General features: G+C 39.0%; 2 protein-coding genes across 7 annotated transcripts; both read left to right on the forward strand.

Moving 5' to 3' along the window:
• Window positions 1–155: 155 nt before the first annotated feature.
• LOC135670948 (dehydration-responsive element-binding protein 2A-like) lies at window positions 156–8617 on the forward strand. 6 transcript variants are annotated; one of them, XM_065178736.1, is made up of 6 exons: window positions 156–304; window positions 396–479; window positions 3890–4111; window positions 4178–4409; window positions 5790–6069; window positions 7381–8617. In XM_065178736.1, the coding sequence occupies exons 5-6, from the start codon at window positions 6050–6052 to the stop codon at window positions 8189–8191; spliced, it is 831 nt and encodes a 276-aa protein (XP_065034808.1). In that variant the 5' UTR covers window positions 156–304; window positions 396–479; window positions 3890–4111; window positions 4178–4409; window positions 5790–6049; the 3' UTR covers window positions 8192–8617. The 6 variants fall into 6 exon arrangements, 4 of the variants coding, with proteins under 4 accessions (XP_065034808.1, XP_065034811.1, XP_065034809.1 ...); XM_065178739.1 differs by having other exon boundaries at window positions 4186–4409; XM_065178738.1 differs by having other exon boundaries at window positions 177–299.
• Window positions 8618–10110: 1493 nt separating this feature from the next.
• Window positions 10111–10686, forward strand: LOC103974010 (non-classical arabinogalactan protein 31-like). The gene has a single exon (XM_009388725.2). The coding sequence runs from the start codon at window positions 10111–10113 to the stop codon at window positions 10684–10686; it is 576 nt and encodes a 191-aa protein (XP_009387000.2).
• Window positions 10687–13383: the final 2697 nt, after the last annotated feature.

Raw genomic sequence — 13383 nt, forward strand, 5'->3', positions numbered from 1 at the left:
TTGAACCGGACCAGACTCGAACCAGAATCGAACCGGTAGGACAATATATATATATATAAGGGCACATGTAAAAACTAACAATTAATATAGACCGCACTTCCGTGGGCCGGTGTAAACCGTTTCCCGTTGAACCCGGTCGAACCAGCCCAAGAAATATGATTATTGCCTAGAAGGTCAAATCAAAGTGGGAGAGTTCGCAGAGCCATCGAGTCCGGCCGACGGCGAAGGTTCTTCATCTCTTCCGACGATCTTTTCCCGGATCAGATTCGCCTAATTCTCAATATTTCCTCAATAGATCCGTAGGGTTCGTTTACATTTTGGTTTAATTTACTGTCTTCTTACCTATCTGTTGTTCCTCCGTGAGTCTTACGGAAGATTTTGTTTCATCTTCCCAGATCAAGATCATGCCTTCTCTTGCTGACTCCAGCATCCATGGGTTTTAATTTGATGCAAACTTGTTGTCGTCTACCTGTTGGAAGGTAAGTCTTGGATTAATTTTGTGCCTTTTATGCTTAGTAAAGCGGATTTCCATATACGAATTGTTACTCGGTATGAATGTAGAGATCATCATTTCAATCGCGAACTAATTGAAAGTTTTTGTTCTTCATGTACTTCAAGTAGGAATTATGAATTCGATGTTTAGTGCTCCCACATGGTTGTCAAGCAGTGTAGATGTTCCACCCACATGCTATTTGAGGGTAGGCCTTGCGACCTGGGAGACCAAGTTCGAGTCTGAGAAATAGCCTCTGTAAATATAGTGGTAAGGTTGCGGACCATCTCCAGACCCGTATGGACGGGAGCCTTGGTTCACCCTTTTTAAGTGTTTATTTGCCCCTGAAAAAACCAAGGTAGAGAGAGAACATGAGTTACTTGTCAAAATTAGCATGCTATATCCTTTGAATTATTTATATTGAATAACAATGATCTTATATACCAAGACTCTGGACATTAAGGTGGAAGATATTCCAAATACAAAAACACAAAATTTCCGGAGAACCGAGAGCTGATATACACCAAGAATAGTTATTCACTGTTAATTGATGAAGCTGGAGAGTGCTCTGATACTTTTTGCTGGCAATGATGTGGTGAGAGCTTTGTGTTCGTAGCAGTCATCTTAGTTGGTGACATGGGGAGTGTTTTCTGAATGGCATGTGTATATATGTACAGTTTCTATATTAGTTTCTGTGCATTGCATTTTCAAGAATAAGAAGCCATCTACAAATTTTCTTCTTAAGCATGGTTACTGGGCATGTAAATCACATACAAATTTTATTTTACCCTCGTATATTTTATATTAGAAACCACAAACCTCAGAGCTGAAATATGCTGCTTAGGTCTTTAATTTAACATTAAATATGTCATCACCTTGTTTTTAACATCCTTACTCTACATTTATCTTTTATATTCTATATATTAATGCTCTTATTTAGTTCTACCTGCTTTCCAAATGAAAATGCAATATTTTTATAGGAAATTATAAGATCAACCATTATTTAGTTATAAAGACAGGATCTTTAGGATTTTATATGTAGGAGTCAGCCACTATAATTAGTATCTTGAATCTGTTCCATATTAAAAATATTTTGCACGATTGATAATCTCAATCGAAAGGAAGGGAAGGAAAAGATGACCAAAAATATGTATTTCAATAAAAATATTCATGGATTTCATTTGATCATATCACTTCTAACAGTGATCAGCAATATGATCACCATCCAGAGAACATGACACTTGGAACGGATGTCTTCAGCCAATCTTGTGCCCTTTATTTGTCTTGAGCTTCCATTCTCAGTAAAATGGATTTTCATACATCAATCATTTAGTAGTAGAGCACTGATGATTATGAACTTAGTATGACCAGAGAGTTCAGCATTTCAATCACTAATTGGTCATGAGGCTGGTTTATGAAAGTTGGATGTGTGCTAATAGCTTAGTTTTATATGGTTTCTTTCATTGGAGAGTTGTAGAGCTGCCATTGCTGAACCGCCAATTGCGGAGTTAAGCCTGCCGCAGCTATTGTAGTGCACTGTTGCAGCATTACCGAGTCACCAATTACGAGTTCAGCCTGCGGAACTCATTAACTGCTGAGTTCAGCTTGCCAAACCAGTTATAGATCAGCTGCTGTTGCAGCATTGCCGACAAGTTCAGCTTGCCAAACTCATCGACTGCTGAGTTCAGCTTGCCAAACTTGTTGTAGAGCTGTTGTTGCATGTGGTGCAGCTTTGCCGAGTCACCAATTGCGAGTTCAGCTTGCCGAACTCATTGACTGTCGAGTTCAGCTTGCCGAACTTGTTTTAGATCAGCTGCTGTTGCAACGTTGCTGACAAGTGCAGCTTGCCGAACTTGTCATAGAGCTGCTGTTGCATGTAGTGCAGTATTGCCAAACCCATTGATTGCCGAGTTCGGCTTGCCAAAGCCATTGTGGTGTGCCCTCCTAGTGCCATTCTGTTAGTGCAGAATTTTGTTGCTTGATTTGGATGCAGATTTGGAGCCAACTGATGTTCCTTCCACATCTATCATAGTTCAATCTCGGCCGACATCACTCTTGTCTGACCTTGAGGGTACTGAACCCATCGAACTCCGATGAGGTCAAACCTTGCCGACTCCAAAGAGATCGAACCCTACCGACCTCGAAGAGGCCGAATCCTGCTGACTCTAAAGAGGCCGAATCCTGCCGACTCCTAAGAGGCTAAACCCTTCACAACTACATTCGGAGGCATTCTCAACTAAGGCCCCTTCGAAGCTTAAGTTAGTTTTGAGTTTAGAAGATTCGGTCAATGACTTAAATAGCATTGGGAAAAAGTGTTCGGAAGCATACCTTGAGAGCTCTTTTATAGTGGGATCTTTGGACAGTTACTCCTGTGATCAACACTAATTACAAAGGGTTGTTGCTGAGGTGTCGGTCATGTGTCGACCACATGTTGGTCACATGCTGACCACATGTTAGTCATGTAGTGATAGCCACGTGGCACTGAGGTGGTAGCCACATGGCACCGATGTGGCATCCATGAGGCGGTGGGTGGTATCCATGTGACACTAAGGTAGTAATCACATAGTGCTGATGTGGTAGTCACTTGGCTCTAATGTGGCACCAACGTGGCGGTGAGTGACGTCCATGTGGTGCTGACGTGGTAGCCACATGGCAGTGATGTGGCATCCACATGGCATTGAGGTGGCAGCCACATCATCCATGCCATTTTTCCCATAACAGATAGTTTTGCAGCTTAATATGAATATTCTCTTGTTGCCCCAGATAGTTATTTTCATCCATTTTGTTTCTTCATCCAATTTTATAGTTTATTATTCTCCTGCATTATCGATCAACCTTATTCTATGAGCCTTTTCTGCACATGATTCAGAATCTGTATTTCATATATATATATATATATATATCCTTGTGGAAAGTTTCAGACAAAGAAATATATTCGAGGCTAAGTACCGATATCTGACAGCATGTAGTTAATCAATGTGGTTAGGACAGTTATTTTCAGTTACCTTGAACTCTTACCAGGTAAAAGCGGTGCTTATAATCCTATTGAATGTCTGTCTGTTGAATGAGCATATAATACCAAGTTCCAATGCCACAATATGCCAACAAATGTAGACAGATGTGTTTGGTTGTCATACATCTAAATCTAGACAAAACTATTAATTTGTAACAGTATGATCCCAAGAAATTTTAAAAAATAATCACGATTATATTATAAAGACTAATGGCTGGAGTGGGGGAATAGACCTTTTCTTGCGTGTTATTTGTAAATCATGGATACTATGATGCACATATGTTTTCTGAAAGTGGGTACAGATGCATGCATGTTGCTAAAGTAAGCAGAAACTTTAATATGTTTTTTTGAAGTATTACATCTATAAATTTATGTCTCTTATGAAGGCCGACGGAGACACCTTTTGTCCCAAGAGAGAGGCTTTTGAAGCATCAGCAATATTTCCAGAGTGTTCAGAAACATACATACTTGAAAGAGTGATACGACAGGAAACTTTTTCTTGTTTGGTAAGCTTGTTGTAGGGATGATAGCCCGTGCAGAACTCAGTAATTTGATGTTTGACTGAATCTTGTTCTTGAAGTGTTGCTGTTAAACATCTTTGATAACAGGTAACATATTTTGATCTTTGCAAGTGTTTTGCATCGAAAATATTACACTAATGCTTGACTCATCAGTAAGCCAGGCAAAAGCTGTGTGCAACAGGAGAGTGGCCATGATGCTGCATGGTGCAAAAGTAATGCTAAAGAGAAATGGCACTGCAGTTTTGAAGAACTTGTATCATGGGCTTTCGCTGTCCTTGTAATAGGTTCTAAGCTTCAGGTTAAAGGAGTTTGCCACGATCCGGTACCAGCAAAATATGGCAGACATGCTTCCTTTTTCTTGAGCTCCCTTTGTTAGCTGGGTCAGGTAAGCTTTTTCAGGCTTGATGCATCTCTTGAAGTATCTAGATTGTTGGAAATTTCCACCAGATCTTCAACCTTCGAACATGCGAGTTTGCATCGATATTTTGCTAGATTTTATATATCCTAAAGAGTCAAACAAAATTTGGTTGGTGTATCAATATGCAGGTTTGTTTGAAATTCCAGCTTCCACAAAGAAATCTATTGCTGATAGAAACAGCATCTTTCTCCTCTTGTTTTGGAGTCCCTAATTATGCCCGTTTAATGACGATATCTAATCTGAAATACTACAATTTGTGTGTTTTACTATTTGTGTTCCATCGATTGAATTCAGTCAGCAATGCTGTCACTGGCATTAGAAAATTAAAATATCTTTATCCCATATGCAAGGCTACATTAACTGTTTGATTATAGGTTGGTCTTGTTAATGTTTAGCATTGCACTCATAAACTGTAATTATTATCTTGTCATCTTTATTTATGATTTATGATTTTCATATTATAATTAATCAAAAGAGATGTGATGTAGGAAGAGATCGCAATTTCTTTTTACAATAAAGTAATGAAAGTAGAGATTTTGTGATAATAAAAGAACAAACAGAGAGAAAGGATAATAATAAGAAGATAAAAATATAGTTTTATATTACTAACACATAACAAGAAAAACTCATAATGAAAGAAAATAACTTAGTTTATTGATTTATTCTTAAACGATCTTTTATTACAATATTTTTTACATCTTTTATACCATTAGCACAAGAAAACAATTCATTCTATCAAATGATGCATTCTATAATGATCCTCATTATTTTGATAGGCATCAAGTACAAGGGGAAAATAAAAGAGAAAAACTCAATAAAAAAAAGAATATAAATATATTTAGGCTAATCGGATAATTAATATTTTATCTTCTTTGGAAAAGATAATTTCCAGATTCGTCTTATCAAATAATCTTCCTTTTTTTTCATTATAATCAATATAGGAAACTAACTTAGAATTTTATCTAAATAAAAATAATTGAAGATCATTTTTAAGTGATAGAAATTTTGGTCAATGTGACAAATTGGATCGATGACATCCGCGTAGACGATGGTGGGAAATTAATTGGGAAAGTTTTGTACAAGACGTGCAAGAGTGGATTTTGTGATGGCCAATTCATACGGATAAAAGAAGCAATTGTGTTTCATCATATTAAGTACAATGTCATTACTATTTTCTTAATGTTCCTCTGTGGCTACAAGATTGCTTGTAACTTAAGCTATACTTAAATATTAGATGCATTATGTGCATATTTCCAATGGCAAGAGTATACAATTAAAGTGAATATAAATTTCTTTTCCTTGCAATTTAAGCATTCGCTTTCCATTAATTGAATCGGTCAAAATTAGGTTACGCAGGTCAACATTAAGTGATGAGAGAAGAGTAAAAGACTTGACCCGCACGCTTGCGGCGCAAGTGTCCTCTTCGGAAACGGAAGCCGCGGGAGTCTTCGCGAGCAAGAAAGCCACGCACCTTCGCTGAATCCCCGCGCGCCGCGTGTTCGACAGCTGTCGCGACACGTCATCCTTTGATACCCTCGCGGAAGCCTCTCGTCTTCTATATAAGTATCTTCGTCCCCGAACCCCCACGCCTCTCGGAGCGCGCGAGCATGGCGATGGAACAGGAAAGGTAACAATCGCGATCACTTCCTCCGCGTGTGTTCTTCTGCATCATCTCTTATCTTGCGGAATCTTTTGTCATTGTTTCTTTTTGTAATCTGGGTTTATGCATCTGGTACTGGTTTCGATGATTTGTTTGGTTGATGGAAGGGCAAAAGCGCTTCCTTTGATCGAGTGATGGTGATTTTTCCTTTTGATCTATGAGTTCACCGGATGTTACATTAGCTAAAGAGGCGGATGGTGTCATTGCTCCAAGATGAGATGGATGGAGGCGTACTGTGGTAAATGGTAATTGGAGGGAAGAAAATTAACGGAGCAGAGAGCAAAAGGAAGGAGATCCGACTTAAGCTTTCTTGTAGATGTAGGCCAGCGGATGTGCCCGCTAGGTGGCTGACGAAATGGCCGTCGACCAATGTTGCGGTCTATGCGCGCGGAGCGGTGGTGTCAGACATGTCATGAGCAGAATGCTCCTTAGATAGATGGATTTGGCCTTGTGTTTAGCAAGTGGTTAGGTGATGGCTAAACGTCCACGATCCTCCATCAGCAGATGATCTCCAGATCATTTGTGTGTCAAAAGCTTATTCGATATTTCTCTGTTCTAGTGTTGATTATGAAGATATATTGGGGGTCTCGGTACATGTTGGGTTGTTGATCTAAAATGCAGTTGAATTGATGTGAAAAATGGAGAAGCTTGACAGATTTATCAGTTGTGACTCGATGATTATTTTACAGAACTGAATAGTGTTTGGGCTAGGAAAACAGGATCAACATATAGAGTTTAAAGAAAAAAAATTCTCATCTAAAATCTTAATAATGAGTGAGAATGTGATGATGGTGTCCAATCTGTTCATAAGTTCTTGTCTCAACCGAAGTTCCTCTTAGATTTGTTTTTATGTTAGATATACTCTAATCAGGAGGTGCCTCTTCATGTTTGTCACCTGATTAGAATTTGTTTGTTTCATCCACTCGTACCACAGGATCTTTTTAATTCTGAACTCTATTCCTTCTTCCATTATGGTCTCAATAGGAGAAACTCGGCCAGAGTGCTGTAGTTACATTGTTTTGGCTACTGATTTGAATTTAATATCTTTGTAATAATAGTTATTATTTCTATGCTTCTCTGTTCTTATTAGAGAAGGAATGCATTTATCGACGATCAAACTAAACCGAACCATGCATGAATATCTTCATATACCTTATAACATTTGCTCGTAGTGATATATGGAACAGCTTTCTGTTCTCGGTGTCAAATTATTCTGTGTTCTTCCATTAATATATTATTCTGGAGAATTAAATTGTTCTTTTTTTCCTTTTCTTTAAGGAAAAAGCGACAACCACGAAGGGGGCATGATGGTCCCAATTCTGTGGCAGAAACTATTGCTCGATGGAGAGAGCACAACGGTCAACTGGATGCCGATAATTGTGTCCGTCGAGCACCGGCAAAAGGTTCAAAGAAAGGTTGTATGAAAGGCAAAGGAGGTCCAGATAATCCAAACTGCCAATACCGTGGTGTCAGGCAGCGAACATGGGGCAAATGGGTCGCTGAGATCCGAGAACCCAATCGTGGTAATCGACTGTGGTTAGGCACCTTCCCAACTGCGCTGGAAGCTGCTGTTGCTTATGACGAAGCTGCAAGAGCTATGTATGGACCTTATGCCCGTCTCAACTTGCCCGAACGTTATGGTGATAGTCAACTTGGTGCAACTAATGGATCATGCGAATCCTGCATGACGTCGCATCAGTCTCATTCGGATGTCGGTATTTCAAGCTCAGGGGAAACCGAGGTGATACCAAAAATCGAGAAGACGGATGAGCGGGACAATGGACTATCATCATCAGGCAATCACAAGATGGAGCATTCTCAACCTGGATATTGGAATGAGGATTTCCCTATAGATGAAATTTTCTTGGAAGCATTGTTAGAGGGGATGGATGCTGATTGCACCGGTACTTATCACCAAATTGGCATGGGTGACGGTGATGCTTATCAGCGACGCGGTGATGTCTCGGATTTCCCATTCCACCCTCAGAACGCCGACGCCGAGATGCTTGGGGCTTTTCCTCAAGTAGATGAAGGCCTAAATGGTTTTGATCCCGATGACTATTTCTTATGGCCTATAGAAGGAGACTAGAATGTGGATTGGCTGAGGAGTGAGAGTTATTCTGGAGCTCTTCAAAGAAGGATTTTAGCCTTGACATTCTTACTTGCAGAGTTCACTCTGTGGGTGGCATATGCATGCGTTAGCATTAGTCCACCCTTCTGGTGATATACTTTTTATGTATAGTAGAATGACACTATTTTGGATATAGTTCATTGAAGCTGGCTGGTTCTCCATAGGTTTGGAAATGAGGGAACAAAGCTTCATCCTCTAGTTTTGCTGACCTGTTCATATCCCTCCTTTTCTTTCCCTTTACCTTGAAACCTTATCCTTGTTACAGATATCAAAGAGGATCAAACATGAAAGTGTAAAGCATTTGCTGTTTTTAGAACTTCAGAATATCATGTGCATATTTGAGGATGTTGTTAATATTAAGAGTTCTGATCTGCTTGTCTCTCATTATTCTATATAATGATCTGATATACTATTGAAATTGTAGTGGTGATTGTACAACTATTTATGCAAGAGATGAAAATTCTGTTGTAACATCAAGTAAACTTTGAGCTTGATAATACTTCCATCACTTTGATAAAATAAGCTTAATAATAGGAATGAATTTTATTACATCGATTGGATGATTTCAGTTCAAGATTCTTTGCACAATGACTAAACAGTCGTTCCTTCTTTGTACAACTATTTTTATTCTTTTGTGAGCAACTCGAATCTTTTTGAAGTTTCCTGCTGCTGTATTCTCTTTTGCATTGTATCTTTTTCCACAAGAAAGATGAGTGTGGCCGAAGTCATAGCTACCAATTTTCTCTTTGGAGTTTGTCATGGCCAAGGGAATTAATTACTTGTATTCCCTGAATCTTACAGAATTATTTTCATGACATCTACTTTCTGTTTGACTCTCTTAATGTTCTAAACATCTCATAGGTATTTTTTGCTTTCTGCCATTGATCCTTTTGCATTGCAGTTTGTAACTCAATGTTAAATCACTATAATTTTTTTTTCTGTTCAAAATAAAATAAAAATATATGATATATGCTCGATCAACCTTTTTAAAATTTTTAGACACTATCATTATCATCCTGAAGATAATGATAGTATTACTTACGTAAATTCGTAACAATTACGAAGTGTCACAGAGTAATCTCATATTTACGTAAATTCGTAACAATTACGGCCGTAAGATTTTTTGAGTTGGACCGTCGTAATACCTTAAATATGTGTCAGTAATTATCTTAACGAGTCAGGACTTAAGTCATCACCTGAGTCGTGACTTAAGTCACGCATGAGGCGCTCTCCGTTAGATTGGGCTCCCGTGGTAGCTTCCTCACATGGCCGTCCCCCTCCCACCAGCCATCAATGATTCCTCCGCTTCGTTTCTCTGCTCGCCATCTTTGTTTACTCCTCTCCTCCCTCGTCACCAACTCAACTCCACGCAGTACACCAGTCAACAGTGATGAGTTCGCCCTGACAACCCACTATCGTCTCTATATATTTATACTCAGCCTGCTCCGGAAGTCGAGCGAACCAACATGCCTTCACGTAGCATGAGGAAGCATCACGTTGACGAACTTACAACTTCCCACGTCTGATTCATGGAGATTTCTGCAGGAGCACGCCATTAATTATCTGTGCAGGAAAGGAACCTTGTTCCAGTCTCTGTGTTTGGTGGTCCAAAGTGTTGCCTTAACAACCTTTGCTTATAGAATTTGCTTGAGACTCACTCCATCTCTTTTCTAAATCCAAACTTCCCCACCACCACCACCACCACCACCACCACCACAACCACAAAGCACCACATAGCCATAGTTATTGGAAATAATAATAATTAACTCTAACTTTAATTAAAATAATAAAATAAGTTCAAAAAATAAAAATAAAAATAGAGAGCAGTGCAAATGTCATTCAAGTGTTGGAGAATAAATGTTCCAACAGTAGCATATATGGTCGATCACCATCTCTCCGTCGTTCCAGATCAGCTCACAGCAGAACAAGACATGCCGGCCAAGCTTCCGTGGTCTCTCCTCGCCGTCATGGCGCTCCTCCTGGGGACCACAGGCGTGTTCCCAGCGGCGGCGGCTGGCGAGGCGGGGAGGAAGGTGATAGTGGCGGTGGAGGGGTTGGTCAGCTGCCAGGACTGCGCCAGCGTGGGGACGTGGGAGCTTGCCGGCTCCAGACGGCTACCGGCGGCCAGGGTGGGCATCACCTGCAAGGACCACAGGGGGCGGGTGGTGCTGTACAGGGCGGCGACGGCGGACGACAACGGGTACGTGTTCGCTGAGCTGTACACCACCACCATGCGCGGCGGCTACTTCGACCCGGCCGAGTCCTGCGCCGTGCGCCTCCTGGTGTCGCCCGACGACCGCTGCAGCAGCGTCACCGACGTCAACGGCGGCGACCGGGGGACGCCGCTGCGCTATCAGAACACCACCATCCCGGGGCAGTACGCCGACCTCGACGTGTATGTGGCGGGGCCGCTGGCCTTCAAGCCGGCCTACTGTCCCCCAAAGGCGACTTAATCCTGAGATTGGGGTTGGATTTTTCTGTCTGCTGAATTCTTTGGATCAAACGAATTGTTGAGATCGATGTCTAACTTCAAATGGCAAATGGTGTTGTTTTCCTTCTCTCCGTCCCACAAAGTTATCGTTCATCCATTCTTATGATTCAAATATACTCCAATTAAATGTGTGTGATTTATATTTCATCATCTGATCTGATATGCATATTTACTCTTATTTCCATCTCTTATTAGTCTAAATAATACTTTCCTGAAATAATCAATCTATTGGAAATTTTAAGTAGGATAAAATTATTCATATATATATATATATATATATATATATATATATATATATATATATATATATATATATATATATATATATATAGTTGTATAATATACATACTTAGATACCTCCACAATACTTTCTCGTGATTTGAACACAAAAAAGTTACCGTGATGGGGTCAACATTTTCATAAGCGGTCAAATGAGATTAAAATAATCATATGATGGCATGATTCAAAAGTGACAAGCTTATCTCTTGTAAATATATTAAGATAAATGCTTCTTTTTATTATACTCCTAAGAAGGAAATGCTTTTGGCCCACATCACAAAAAATTGAAAGCTCAGGTTGGAACACCACTAAATGCCAAATGGATCAAGTCTAAAATAAAGAAAAATGATGGAATATATTGATGTGCATGAATGTTTATAAATTATATATTAGAAATTAATTATTTGTTCTAATTAGAGAAGAGTTTCTAAGAAAGATGATTAATATATATATATATATATATATATATATATATATATATATATATATATATATATATATATATATATATATTATAATCATAGATAAAGGATGATAGAGTAGAAAAACATAAGACACTTGAAGACTAACAATCTCTATAACTTACAGTCTTTCAAATATCTAATCATCTCTTTTCTTGAATCTAATGCATTATATTAACCTCTTATTTATAGAAGAGTTAACCCAAATATTTAACTTCAACTAAGACAAAGAATCATATCGTAATTAATATATTTACTATATTTTATTTAATCATAATGTCTAATTTAATATTCCATGAATGACATATAATGGGATTGATAAAATGTATTCTAAGATGAAAATATATATCTATATAGTATGGAATAATATTGATAGAAGATAAGATTTCTCCAACTATATGAGGAAATCTTATCTATTTTGTTGAGGAAAATCTTTTATTCTATTGAGGAAAATCCTCCCTCTTATTCCCTATAAATAGGAGAGGGACATGCTAATGCGTTCAAGCTAAAGCTTCTTCAATAAAGTTCTTTATTTTTTCAATAAAGCTTCTTATCTTCTATTTTTTCTATATGGTATCAGAGCTGTAGCTACCTCCTACCTTTTTTGCTGTAGCTTCCTCCTCTGTTGCACCTCTGCTATAGCTTCCTCCTCTGTTGCACCTCTGTTGCAGCTTCCTCCTATGTTGCAGCTTCCTCCTATGTTGTAGTAGCAACACTGCAACATTACTGTAGATTTCTCCTCTGCCATCATCGCAGTCGTCGCAATCGCAACCGTTGCAATCATAGCCGCTGCCATCGCAGCCGCAACCATCGTCGTCGAAATTGTAGCAACAACAATAGCAGCAGCAATATGCTCTTGCCCTACTCATGAAGCCTCTCGCTTGTAAACCATATTTTGCATCGATTCAAGATTGGTATCCTTGTCAGGAGCACCATCTTGCGGGGGCATGATAGAAGATAAGATTTTCCCGCATTTAAGCTAAAGCTTCTTCAATAAAACTTCTTTATTTTTTTCAATAAAGCTTCTTATCTTCTATTCTTTCTATCAAATATATACTGAAATTAACTTGTAATACATAAACTTAGTAGTCACATTATCCAATCACACATATTGAACACTCAACTCAATTGGTTAAGGATATACTCAACAATTTGGTTTTACTTGAATATTATCCCATTAGGAGAAATGTAGATACAGTAATCATACAGTCTACTCTTTTTGTTGCTTTTTTGGGTAGATGACAGGGGATGATGGCTCATCCTTTGAGGAGGTCATTTTGAGCCCCTTTAATAACAGTGTTCAATCTCCAAGCACGGAAGCTGAAGGATGAGTACAGGACACCCTGATCCGCCTCCTTTGTCGTCTCTGCATGACTCACGTGGATTGTGTTCCAATCTTGTCTCTGTGTGTGTGTGTGTGTCTCTCTCTCTCTCTCTCTCTCTCGGCTGTTGATGTCTCGGATTTACGGGCGACGACGATGATGATGACGACGGATTAAGAACAGCACTGCTCCTGCTGCAACACAGCGATATCCTACAGCCTGTGAACAGCAGCAGCTCGAACAAGAGACTCCCACGGGAGCTGATATGGGTAGCATGTGGACAATAGTCGCCACGTCAATACTCGACCTATGCTTATGTGGGCGCTTAGTCGATGTCAGATTAGTGCTCATGTCATCGGCAAGATGACAAGTTAGTATTAGATTACAAATGCTATGGACAAATAAACGAATGATATCTGATGTTTTAGCTATGAGACCTCATTTTAATATCGTCTCCGGTATAAGTTTTAGATATCTATAATAAACGAATGATGAACAAATTCTGATGTTTTGTATAAGAGTGCAACACATAAGTAAATCATCAAATATTTGAAAAATAAAAAAAAAGGTCTTAAGTTAAGCTATGATATTTCTAAT

Source organism: Musa acuminata, unplaced genomic scaffold (genome assembly GCF_036884655.1).
Source record: "Musa acuminata AAA Group cultivar baxijiao unplaced genomic scaffold, Cavendish_Baxijiao_AAA HiC_scaffold_1137, whole genome shotgun sequence".
Classification (NCBI taxonomy): Eukaryota; Viridiplantae; Streptophyta; class Magnoliopsida; order Zingiberales; family Musaceae; genus Musa; species Musa acuminata.

Bases quoted from the DNA above. Each gene is read 5' to 3' on its own strand.
- LOC135670948 (XM_065178737.1), top strand. From the start codon at position 6,050: ATGGCGATGGAACAGGAAAG. The intron at 6,070-7,380 runs GTAACAATCGCG...CTTTTCTTTAAG, and splicing joins ATGGCGATGGAACAGGAAAG to GAAAAAGCGACAACCACGAA.
- LOC103974010 (XM_009388725.2), top strand. From the start codon at position 10,111: ATGGTCGATCACCATCTCTCCGTCGTTCCAGATCAGCTCACAGCAGAA.